At 42.7% G+C, this 13,163-nt stretch overlaps 1 protein-coding gene across 1 annotated transcript; it reads left to right on the top strand.

Annotated features, from left to right (window-relative positions):
- The first annotated feature begins 271 nt into the window (after positions 1–271).
- On the top strand, positions 272–12,872 carry prdm2b (PR domain containing 2, with ZNF domain b). Its single transcript, XM_070837001.1, has 8 exons — positions 272–336; positions 469–586; positions 1,444–1,547; positions 1,938–2,090; positions 3,060–3,186; positions 5,608–5,712; positions 5,883–10,396; positions 11,194–12,872. Exons 2-8 carry the CDS (start codon positions 472–474, stop codon positions 11,209–11,211), a joined length of 5,136 nt encoding a protein of 1,711 aa, XP_070693102.1. The 5' UTR covers positions 272–336; positions 469–471; the 3' UTR covers positions 11,212–12,872.
- The last annotated feature ends 291 nt before the right edge of the window (positions 12,873–13,163 follow it).

Raw genomic sequence — 13,163 nt, 5'->3', positions numbered from 1 at the left:
GTCACAAGTTTCATGAAGTCCATGTTGCGGCACAGGCGTTCTCTTGTCAGACCAGGGCCACTATGGAAATAAGTCAGAGTCCATCTCGTCTTTATGTAGTGTCATGTTTCAGTTTTATGTAAAAACTTCAACACTTTAAAGGAAAGTTTTATTAAAAAGATGACTCAGGTTTACAGAGATGTAGTTCTTTTCTTTGTGATGAATTCACAGTGAGAGCATCCACTCAAGTGTGCTGCTGTCTTTTAAATCACTTTCTTTACTCTGTATTCAGAGTCCCTGTGATAACGCCCTAGTAAGACTTGGCGCCCACTGTCTAGTGGAGAGCTACCTGAACAGGTAAAATATCTAATACTTGCAATCTGCAAAATTAGGATATTATCTACTGATGTTCAAAATGGCGTGTGTAACTATATTTGACATTTTCACAGTTGTGATATTAAAACAACTGTAATTTTTCATGTATTGTAGATCATGGCCATCACTGGAGGGACAGTGGAGACTCTGGATGAAATCCCAGCTCATGTGTGGACGGGTTTGCCCGACTGTTTGAGTCTTGGACCTTCTGCTATAAATCAAAGCCGCATCGGTGAGCACATAGTTACGTCTGTTCTCCTGAGATGACTGCAGCTTTAACAGTGTCTTTTACGTCTGTCAACATATATTCAGGATGATGTTTCATTTGCAGTTCACTGATGTGTAACTGTGAAAGACCACAGTGACACTGGGCAAACTGAGCTGCTGTGAACTTTTAACACATTTCAGGATGATAAAATGGTGCAGACTGAAGCAGTATTTCTACAATCCCTCAGACACACTTAATTTACTCCTAAGCCTGGTAAACACCCTTCCATTGACTTCCATTATGCCACAATGACCCTTGAGCCGAGGAGGCACACGGATGCAGCCACACATGCAAGAAACATAAAAATTACACTTTTTGCCCAGAAATTGAATTAAAACTCGGAGCAAATAATTACAGAAATATGAAAAGTAAAAACTAAATTAAAATACACAAATTGGTAAACATCGACATGCTACTTAATATTCAATAGCTACTTAAAAGTAGCCATGGTTATCCATTATTACCTTTTTAAAGATTCAAGATTTCACATGTAACAGCATTTGGACTAATCATGTAGTGACAATAACTCTTTCTATCGTTGTCAAAACCTCGCCACACCGTCTGTGAACGTAATCATTTATATCCTCTTTGAAACCAGCAGACTCGGGGCTACCACACCAAATTTTACAGAGACTTGTTTCGCACAGTCTTCGTAACCTGCAGTTATTCCTGAAGATCCCTATCCTTGTGGCTAAGCTGAAGTTTGACCATTCATTGTTATTGTTAAAGTTAAACACAGTACTCTTGTAGGTTTCAACATATATTACAGCTTAAAGATATAATTGTAAACTTAACAGGTATTTCTTTGTTCTTATTTTCAGGTGTCTGGGCCACTCGGGTCATTCCTAAAGGCAAGAGGTTTGGCCCTTTTGTTGGAGAGAAGAAGAAAAGGTCCCAGGTGACCAGTAATGTTTACATGTGGGAGGTACGTTACAGGCTGCTCCATTGGCTTCTCTCCCTAAAATAAACACCTTCACCTTTTGTGGTAGTCGCTGCATAGCTAAAACAAGCCCAGCTACATTCTGTATCAACCGTAGCACCTGCAGTTGAAAAGACTTAATACGCCTATAAAAAATGGTGTCACCTGTAAAAGTTTTATGACACTTAAACACAAACATCTCAGATTTTCAAAGCACATCTGCTGTTTTGGAGGAAAATGGAAAAAGCCTGTTATTATATTTCCATGACAAATGCTGCTGATTATGTGTTGGCTCCCACTTGGGCAACTGTGACCCCATTCAGAGGTCCTGTCCATGTCTTCAAGAGCTAGAAACGTGTATCTTTTAACAATCATCTTTGTATTTGTGTTCCGCAGGTTTATTTCCCAACGCGGGGCTGGATGTGTGTTGATGCCACAGACCCCATGAAGGGGAACTGGCTGCGATATGTGAACTGGGCACGCTCCAGTGAAGAGCAGAATCTTTTCCCCATAGAGATCAACAGAGCCATTTACTACAAAGTTTTAAGGGTAGGTCAAACACACATTCATATGGCCAACAACGACCTACGACCAAGGGCACATGGACTGAAATGGGGATTCATTTGATGGAAGGAAATAGATACTGAAAGCCAGGGTTTGGATTGTTTTACGATTAAGGTGCTAAGGAACACTGCTCCTCTGAGAAATACAATTAGATTAGCATATATAAACTCAAAGTCTTTTCAAATAAATAAATATAGAATTTCACCAAATGTGTTTTAAAATATTCCTCCACGCTCATGTTTCTAAATGGGTTTGGCAAACTATTAGAAAAATCTCAATATAATGTAGTTCATCACCAATGCAAACTACAACCTCAACAAAACTCTTATAGAGTAGATCAATTAATACCTGTCAATCCAAACTGAATATTATAATCATTGTAGACTATAGGATGTATGGTTGAGCTGCTGTGACATGTTGCATTAGATTACCTAACAAAGGATCCACTGACTATATATTTATGAATACATACATACCACACATTTCTCTCCTACATATTACATTAGCTGCTCTTAATAAAAACTATATATATCAAAATTGGTGATTCTAGTCCTGATTGTACTTTGATCAAAACCATATTTTGTGGTTTCACCCACCCTTAATTATTATGTTGCTGTACTTTAACTTAAGGATCAGAATAGTTCTTTGCTCACTGGTTAAAACTGTCCCAAAATAAAAGCCCAGTTTGAGATGCCCGATGAAGCTAAGCAGCCATTAACATGCATACAAATGTAAAATGCGTTTAAATGGAGTTATGTAACTATTTCCATCCCTGTTGGTATAAATGCTCCGTCCATTGGAGAATATCCTGCAGACTATGGTGAAAACACTGTCAAATTCCACACCCCCCTCCCAGAGACAGACAGATAAGATGCACAGTGGCACAAATATCCCTCTTGCCTCTCAGCAAGCCGGGCTGTGATTGGTGGCCGACCTCATCTCTCATTGTTGCAGCCTATCGGGCCCGGAGAGGAGCTGCTGGTGTGGTACACCGTGGAAGACAACCCTGAGATAACAGCTGCACTGGAGGAAGAAAGAGCCAGCAGTCTGAGCAGGAAAAACTCACCCAGGGCGAAGCGAGGTGAGGCCTCACTTACAAAACACACTGACATTTCTGCTCGGCTTTAGCCTCCGACCTGTGTGCTGCACACAAGCCGAGCTAACTTAGCCACGGATCGATTTCTTTGCAGCTCAGTCGAAGTTGTAAGTGTCGAGCTAGCTAGCTACAAATGAGGGAAAGCTAGTGGCAGCTAACGTTAACGGCAGCGATGTGTGGGGCTTTTCTCTACTTTCACACCCGACCTAAAACTCGTCGCTGCGAGCTGGTTTAGCGCTAAATTGCGACCAATGAGCCAACCCGTTCCCGCACAACACTCCGTTTAGCTGCTAAACCAGCATTTGAGCAACTTTTTAGCAGCTTTTCCTCCTCTGGGTCCTGACGTTGTCGAGGATGTGACCTTCCCTGAGTTCCTAAAGCATGAAAGCCATCCATCGATGAGCCTCCCTACTTGATGATGGCCTAGCAGGTTAGCTAGCTAGCCAGCTTCCTTATCCAACTGCAGGCTCATTAGAGAGCAGCTACTGGATAACAACCTAAAATATAGCTGCTGTATCCAGCAGAGAGGGTTTAAAATTACCCTCAGTGTCGTTTTGGGTCCAGAATAACCAGTTCATCGAGTTGTTGGACTTGGTGTTCGTGCTAGCATGAGGCTAAACGGCTAGTCGGGTCTGAACGCACGGACATCTCGGTGTTCAGGAACAGATGGTAAACTCTCCGGAGAAAAGTAGTGTTTTAAAAACTGATCATGTCGGTGTTATAGTGGGAGACTTGACAATAGCACTCATAACAATAGGTCGGTCTAGTGTTATGACGTTAGCGTGGCTTGATAGCATTAACAATTCAGACATCAAAACAAAACCCAGATAAACTACAATGACAGACACGTCGTTTAGTTATCCCCTTTCTTTGTGCATTTAACCTAATAAATGGATTAATGTAAAACATTAAAGTAAAGGATCTATCATTAACTTAGACACAATCAAACTGGCTGCTGTGTAATTAGATTTTTCATGATAAACTTTTGACATTGTGTTACATGACATGTTTTGGATCATGAGGGTAATTGATTAAGGGATCATGAAGAAGAGGGCAAAACTAATCAATAAAAAAATATATGTATTCAGTGTCTACTATCTGATTTAATCTCTTGTGGTCTGTTTTTGTTACCCCTTGTGTCACCTATCTTAAGGGATTTAGGACACTGTAGTGTGTTGTAATGTATGCTTAAGAAATCCTGCAGAAATATCATAGCCCCGTGCAGATAATGTTGTTTTAGACAACTGTTTTTCAGAGGTCCTGACTTTTTGATGAAAGTAAATCAATGCATAAATTCTTTCCTGAAATGTCTGTGAAATAAGATAGGAATGTGTAACAACTGTAAACTACATTTGAAAAGTCGTCATTAATTGTACAGACCTGTTGTTCAATAGGTTTTGTGTCAGAAGAGGCAGTTGGATTTTCAGTGTAACGCTACAGGCTACAGTCTAAAGCACAGCATGTCTCTATACTGCAGCATAATGGCTCTTGGCAGCTCTGTACTTTACTGCAAAGTCAGCCTTGATGAAGCTGGCCTACCTGTCCTGCTAGCTTCATCTTAATATCGAACACCCAGAAGTCACTGTGTAAGCACTCCGACTCTGGCGTACATTGGACAAGTATTGTGCATGATTTTTTTTTTAAAAAGTCACAAAAAGCTCCGGCACAACAGTTAAGTTGGGGTTAAAATGTTTGGGTAGCTGTGTAGCTGCTATTCAGCAGACTGCCTCTGACCATGCTGGTCAGATGACTGACCTGCAGCATGTGTTTCTCTGGTATGAATTGGGCTTTGTAGGCCAGGTCAGGTGACCTTTTTGACACACTCAAGTGATGAGGAGGTGCCAGGGAAGCCTCTTGAGTCAGATGAGGCATAGAAATTCAACATAGTGTCAAGTTAAGCATAGCATGAAACTCAATTTATCTAACTTATTTAAATTAGTGATGCTTGCCACCCATAACTATGAATGCAGTGTGAGGCTGCTTTAGGATGAGCTGTGCAAGGTTGATTCATACATTTGTTTGAATTTCAAAGTAGTTACTTGCAAATTTTCTAAATTGTAAGTTTGATTAATTTGTAAATAAGTCTTCCTGACATAGGTTTCACAGGTCTATTAAATGCAAAAAAAATATCACATCTTGGATATCTGTTGATCTCTTTAACTTTGATTTTTACAACCAAAAAAAAGATTATGCTTGCATAGATATTAACTCCAATCTTATCATGTTAAAACTATTTTATTGGTTCATTGTTAAGAACGCTTCTGCCCTTGACATTTTTGAACCATCTCTAGCAGTGGCACAACTTTTTAGGCTCTACTAACATCACTTTTGTACACATTTTCAATTCTGTTTTTGCTTTCGATCAAGTCTGCTCCAAAGTGATGTGTGTGTGTTTTGTATTTGCAGCTAGAAGGAAGCTGCTGGAGAGAGCCAGACAGGCTGGTTTGGGTGGATTCAAGAAAACGAGTGTAGCCAAGCCTACTGTCAAGGAGATGTGGGATGGGGATGACTGTAAGTTGACTAATTCTTATGGTTGATCAGCATATTTACATTTGTTTACCTTCTCTGTCACTTAGCATTTCTTAGGTATTTGTCATTTAAGAGTTTCACCTGTTTACGTAAATTCCTGAAATGGATTGATGAACAAGTACAACCTGACAGTTCTGATAAATTGTTTTTAGGTCTGAAGGAGGAGGAGGAGGATGAGGGGCCATCAATATTAGGGCCACTCCAGGAACTCCAGGAAACCCATTCCATGGGAAGTGCTGACCATAGAGATGTGGAGGACATGTCAGTAGTGATGACGGACAGGGGAAATGGGGAGGAGGAAGAAGAGGAAGACGAAGAAGAGGATGCTGATGATTTTGAGGAACCGAGTGAAGTACAGCAGCAAATAGTTCTGCATTCACCTGTGGCTGAGTCCATGCAAAATAAGCAGCTTGGTGAAGAAAGCCATACAGATTCGCAGGGAAAGTTGGAGTCTTCCTCACTTGCAGGACAAGATCAAGAGGTTGATCCAGACCTTGACCTCGACCCTGACCCCGATGGTGACGTAGAGGGTGATCCCCATGGAGAGTCTTATCCCTGCCAGCACTGTGAGCGCCACTTCTCAACCAGACAGGGTCTGGAACGTCACAATCACATTCATGCCATCACTAACCAGCAGACACAACTGTTCAAATGCCGCTATTGCAGTAAGTCCTTTGGCTCACAGGTGGGGCGGCGGCGGCATGAGAGAAGGCATGAGAGTGGGCCCAAGAAAAGGCCTGGTTCTCTGGCTGGGACTGCCAGTCTACTCAGTCCTGTGGTGCAGACTGATGGTTCAAGTCCTGACTGCACCAGCCCCACTAGTCACTATATAGCCATAGGCTCCCAGTATACTGGAGGATCTCTGCACAACTCTGAGATGCAGAGAAAGGAGTTAGGGCCTCATGCAGACCGTCCTTTTATATTGGATGAAAACGGGGAGTCTAAGGAACTCCATCCCTGCAAGTACTGTAATAAAGCATTTGGCACGCACACCAACATGCGCAGACATCAACGCAGAATACATGAACGGCACCTATTGCCAAAGGGAGTTCGCAGGAAAGGCATGCTGCTACAAGAGGCATCAGTGCAGCAACAGCAGCAGCCGGATGAGTCCCCCAGCACCAGTCCTCCACCAGTCTACGTGCCAAGTGCGGACACAGAAGATGAGGTAGACAGGGACGATTATGCAGTTGACATATCCAAAAATATCTCTGAGAATTTGAGCTTCTACATTGACGGCAAGATTGTGTCGACGAGCTCAGTGAGCACCTGTGAGGTTATAGAGGTGGACTCCAGATCTGCAGCTCTGTTTGGTCTGGACACAGTCATCATCAGCCCAAATCAGATCAGCCAGGCACTGAAGGTGGAGGGTAGAACCACTGCTGCAAAGCAAGTCTCCATCAGTGGCCAGCCAGCAACAAAAAGAAGAACATCTACCCCCCCCCTGGTTCCTAGCCTTAAAGTGGAGACTGAAACCTCATCTTTCACAGCCTCTTCATCGTCTTCATCATCCTCTACATCGTCTTCATCGAGCTTGTTAGTGGGAGGCCTGTTCCAGCAAGCTGCCGATTCAACGGCGTTTCAACGAGAGAAAACTGTTTATCTGTCACCTAAACTCAAACAGCTCCTCCAGACGCAAGACATTCAGAAATCTACCATTGCCCTGATAACAGAGAGCCACAGACTGGCTTCCCCACTGTCGGTCACGGCGCTGCAAGGAGCTTCGGGGAGGTTTAAGAGGAGAACAACCTCTCCCCCGTCATCGCCACAGCTCAGTCCTGCATGTAAAACGGAGAGCTGTAAAACTGAGGCGGTGAGCTCGTACACCCTTAAGGTGCCAAAGCTTGAAAGCCACAGCGCGTCACCTCCTGGGACCGTACTGGACAAGGAGGATGGAGATAGTCTGAGCCTTCCTGGAAGTAACATGCACGGCCAAACTTCATCCAGTAGTGGTGGAAACTCCTGTAATCAGCAGCCCTTGGATCTGTCAAACGCTGTCAACAAGAGGAGTGACGGCTTAAACAAGGTGCTCGGGGATTCAGCTCTTGATTTAAGCTTGCATCGGAAGAGCAATGTTGAGCCTGAATTAAAAGGAGAAGGAAAAAGTCCAGCACCACAGTCACTGATAAAGAAGAGAAAGCCCAACACCAGCATGCTTGAAAAGGTGTTAATGAATGAGTATGTAGGTCTACCTTTGGCAGGAGAGGAGGGCTCCTCGTCCTTAGCGAACCTAAGCTGTTTTCATTCTCGCTCTCCAAACCTTGTGTCAGAGTCTGCCCACCCCTCTCCGCCCTCTTTGACCCCTGTGACCATGAACCCCTCCTCCCCCGGTGCCTCCAGTGTGACATCCCCAACACCACCTCCCCCTGTACTACCTACCATACCCTCACCACCGACTATGCCTAGCTCTCCGCTTTCTCAGCCTTCAGACTCCTCTGCACTAAGACCTCTTCCTGTCCTCTCGCCAAAAATGTCTCCAAGATCAGTTGAGCACAACCCTGCCTCAGACTCGGAGGAGATGTTGTCAGCTGAAGAAAACAAAGACGAGGAAGAGAATCATATCCTTGAGCCACTGGACTCTCCGAAGACTCCACTTAAAGATTCCCTTAAATTTTCAGCGACATCAAGCCCTCCAGAGCCAACGTCGGATGATATTCCCACTACAGAAGAAGATGTACCTCTGACTACAACTTGCAACAGTCTGCTAAATGGTAACGTGAACCAAAACCCTGACTCGGTACCAGAGAAACCTCTTGCTGCCTTCTCATCGCAGCCAGAATCCTCATCTTCCACATCATCTCCTCCTACTGACTCACATGACCCATCCCCGTCACAGGTTTCACAATCCTTCCCTCAAATTAAGATAAAAGTAGAGCCTCAGCACTGCGTGGATGAGCTGTCTGCTACGAATCACACACCTCAACCTGCTGCCCCCGATAAACAGTCTGATAAAACCAGTGAGGCAGAAGACATGGACTCGACGTACTGCAAGACTTTTGTGTGTAACGTCTGTGAGGAGCCGTTCAGCTCCATCAAAGAGCTCAGTGGACATATTACGGAGCATGCTGCTGATTGGCCCTTCAAGTGTGAATTCTGTGTGCAGTTGTTTGGTGATGCTCCAGCCCTGCTGACCCACCGGACTACACTACATGGAGTTGGTAGGATCTTTGTGTGCTCTGTTTGCTCTAAGGAGTTTGCATTTCTCTGTAACCTCCAACAGCACCAAAAGGATCTTCATCCAAACGAGACGTGTTCGCATACCACTGAAGAGAGTGGCAAGCTCAGGCCACAAAACTACACGGACCCATCCAGAGCCAAAGAGGAAAGCAATCCCTCAACACCAGCACCAGAGACGACTGATGAAGCTGGTCCACACAATGACTCTGATTTAGCAAAAGAGGAGCCCGATGTTAATGGTAATCATGCAGAGGACGGGGCGGAGGACCCCAATGAGGAGCTGTACACTACAATAAAGATCATGGCCTCAGAAGGAGGAAAGCCTAAAGGCCCAGATGTCCGCCTTGGCATTAATCAACACTACCCCAGTTACAAACCACCCCCTTTTCCTTATCATAGCCGTTCCCATGCTGGCTCTGTGGCCTCGGCTACTAACTTCACCACCCACAACATACCACAAACTTTCAGCACTGCCATACGCTGCACCAAGTGTGGCAACAGCTTTGACAACATGCCTGAACTGCACAAGCACATTTTGGCCTGTGCCAACGCTAGTGATAAGAAGCGTTACACTCCCAAGAAAAACCCCATCCCCCTCAAGCAAATAGTGAAGAGTCCCAATGGTGTCATGTCACCCTCAGCAGCCGCTGCAGGTCAGAGTGCTTTCCGTAGAATGGGTCAGCCAAAGAGACTTAACTTTAATCAAGATACTGGTAAAACAAAGATGAGTGCTCTCAGTAAGAAGAAAAACCAGCTGGTCCAAAAGGCAATTTCACAGAAAAATAAAGCTGCCACTATTGCAAAGAAGGTTAAAGTTGAAGAAGAGCAGGCCTCTAACGTCTGCCCCCACTGCAGTCGGGAGTTTACTTATACTGCGAGTCTCAATAAACACATGGCAGTCAGCTGTCCCATGAAGCCTGTTGGTAAAAAGGGCAAAAAAGGTCTGGCAGAGTTGAAAAAGGAGCCAGTGTCTGTGGTAGATAAAAACATGAATCTTAGGAAGAAGGCTTCAGACTGTGAAATACCACAGACTGAGCTGGAACCTAAGAGGCTGGGAAAGACCAGAGCTCGTAGCTCTGGTGCAGCAGACCCTGAACCTTCCCAGACGAGCAAAGGAAAAACTGCTTCCACGCTAGGCAGACTAAAGAGGCCTGCCTCGTTTCCAGCACCAGTTTATATTAGCAAGAAAAGAAAGAAGGGCCAAGTTCAGTCTCTACCTCCCACCCCGTTGGCCCCTGACACTCCCAGTGACACTGCACAACGACCAGCCATGAGAATGCAACGTATGGGCAAAGAGGCAGCACCCAAGAGATTAGCAGAAGCCAAATCACCACCACCACAACAACTGAAGAAAGAGGAGCGGTTCTCCCTTCGAACAAGGGAGAGAGTAGGTGGTCCAGTCACCAGGAGCTTACAAATGGCCAACGTTGCTCCATCTGCTGAGGTGAAAACTGAGGAGCCACCAATTGAAGAGCCAAAAGAGATTCAGGTGAGACACTTTTTTTTATCTTTATGGGGTCTACTTAGATGTATAGTTATGTGTAGTTCTGTGCAGCAAATTCTTTAGTGTCTCCAAAAGATGGGTGACAGCTTTATTTTTTTAACTAGAGGATGTCCAGCTCGGTTTCTATCTTGGTCACAATTCTTTAACAGTTTTGGGGATTATTAAAATGCTAATTATTGTTGCTGTTTTCACATAAAATGGAGGATTTCTCTCTTTTTTTATGGGCTTATAACATTGAGCTAAACTTACTTTTTTACTGTAATTGTACTAAACAAACAAAAGTAATTTGAATATGTAAAAATGTACTGCCACAAAGGCTGTGGTTCACAGCCAGACATTTTGGATAGACATGGTTTTCACAAGACAGTGTTAGGTACATTTGTTTATGAAATTGTTTGGCAGAGATATTGTTAATCAGATTCTTTTTCAAATTGAATGAGTATCTTGTTTCATAAATGCAGTTTATGCTGTTTGCCATCTGTTAGACGTTTGTTTGTGTGTGACATCACCTGCAGATCACACAGCTATAGGGCTGCAAGTTGTTTTCATTTTATTAAACACAAGAAAACAATGAAAAATATCCAACCAACATTCCAAAAGTTGACAATTGACATTCATCTCATTGTCAGTTGACAATGAAAAGCATCAGATTCTCTCATGAGAACCTGGCGCCATCAAATGTGGCATTTTATTTACTTAAAAAATGAATCTGCAATAATTCTGATAATCAGTTAATCGTGTGATCAACTTGCTCACTTTAGTTTGTCTTTGTGTGTTTGCAGGAGGTGCTGATGAAGTGAGCCATGTGGACACTGTTGAGCTCTTCGTGAATATGCGGCGCTCACCTCTCAGGCAACGCTCCGGACTAATCAAGGCACTGACAGGACTGAGGTTGACCTTTGTGGTGGGCTTATTCACTCAAAACAAGTGAAGTCTGCTTATCTCAACTGCCTTTGCTGGATTTAAGGAGGGAACTCCCTTTATCTTCCATCATGTTATGAACTGAACTGAGCCCCAGTTTTTCGCCAGCCTTGCAAAAAAAAAAAAAAGGAAAACTGTAAATGACAATGAGTTAATATATACAAAAAGAGTCATTACTTGACCCAAAACAGTAACATTAGGGCTCCGCTATGTTGAGAAGCTGATATATTGCAAATGGCAATCACGTATCAGTTAGGGTTAGGGAAACTTGTTTATTCTTTCGTTCCGTATTTTCTCCATTTGGTTGTTTAGATTTTTGGATGTTTCCAGAGTCTCTTAATGCATGTGCTGAATAGAGTATAAACTAGATTAAGCCAATTTCCATGTCTCTCCCAGCAGGCACCTACTTCAGTTTATACATGATTTGCAAAGTATGTATGTTTGATTTCAATTTCTGTAGTCCTTATATTGTAGAATATATCTTACTGGCATATTTTTGTTTGGGAAACAAAAATGAAAATGGCAGTTGTTTGCTGCAACAATTGGTCCTCAGGAACACTGTATATGTGTGTGGTAAGTATGTGTATGGTTATGGTTGGATGTGCGGTCTGACAGCTATTCCTATGGTCTAAATCTCAAGTATGTCTCATGTTTTACTTGCTTCCTCAGACTGTTTTGTCTGTCAGACATTAGCAGGTAATCCCCGTTGTAAAATTATGGGAATTATGTAGTGGCCTCCTTTAAAATAATGTCCGTTTTGAAAACCATTTTTAATATCACTCACTCAGCCCAGTGTTCTTACAGCACTTTAAAACAAACTGCCAAATTTTTCTAGCTAAATCAGTCAGATTGGTTTAATTTAACGGTGAATAATGGAATGTATTCAGGTCTGTTGCACTTTGCAGACACTGGTAAATTGGTGCAAATTCATCTAGTCTCAAATTCTGTTATTACAGTCTTTCTGCCAACAAATCCCTAAATTGGTCGTCTCCGTTAAGTGATCTGACACACACAAATGACATATGAAGCAACTTTTAATGCCAAAATGCATGATGATAGCTCAAATCCTCAAATAAGTTGAATGCAGCAATGTTGTCTGTTTTGTCCGTCATAAATGGACAGGTGAAAAGTTGTTTCATGTGCCATTTTTCTTTAAGAGCCATGCCACAGTAACGTAACTGAAAATGGAAAAAGTCATGTTTTGTGTCTGTGAGTTGGTGCATTTGGTAAGACTACCAATGAAAAGCTTCTTATTTTTAGTTTATTGTCTCCAGTGCTCATCCAGCTTTTTCACTCTTGACCATCTCCATTGTACCACAGAGATAGCAGACACACAGGGAGTGCTTAAACGCTTGTAGCATGTTATGGGAAAGTAAAATTGAACAATATGATTTGAAGCTAATTTATATTTCCATGAGAGATCTTCATGTTTTGCCTTTCTGCATCAAGATTATGTATTTAAGGATGAACAAACACAAAAATCCCGAATGACCTCAAGTAAAACATTGCTGTAATTGACATAATAAAAAGAATTTTTCAATTTGTGTAAAGCTTTTATTGTTTTTGCTAACTGATCTCCTAATTATATCCTGCTCTGCAAGAGCAGGGTATGAACAGATTGGATGAAAATTGCAACTGCAAATGATCTTCTAACACTGATCGACTCGATTACATTTCTTTCGTATTGGAGAAAAGATTTTCAAGTTCATGATTTAATGTGCATTGGATTTCTACATTATAGTTTGCTGGTTATGTAAAAACTTAAGAATTACTGTGTGGATGTAGAATGAGAACACGCAATTTACTGCCCTCGTAAGTGGGTCTGACTCCT

Source organism: Pempheris klunzingeri, chromosome 2 (assembly GCF_042242105.1).
Source record: "Pempheris klunzingeri isolate RE-2024b chromosome 2, fPemKlu1.hap1, whole genome shotgun sequence".
NCBI lineage: Eukaryota > Metazoa > Chordata > Actinopteri > Acropomatiformes > Pempheridae > Pempheris > Pempheris klunzingeri.
Note: the sequence above shows the minus strand (reverse complement) of the source record. Positions and strands in the feature narration are given on the sequence as shown.

Bases quoted from the DNA above. Each gene is read 5' to 3' on its own strand.
- prdm2b (XM_070837001.1), top strand. From the start codon at position 472: ATGGCCATCACTGGAGGGACAGTGGAGACTCTGGATGAAATCCCAGCT. The intron at 3,187-5,607 runs GTGAGGCCTCAC...TTGTATTTGCAG, and splicing joins CTCACCCAGGGCGAAGCGAG to CTAGAAGGAAGCTGCTGGAG. The intron at 5,713-5,882 runs GTAAGTTGACTA...AATTGTTTTTAG, and splicing joins GATGTGGGATGGGGATGACT to GTCTGAAGGAGGAGGAGGAG.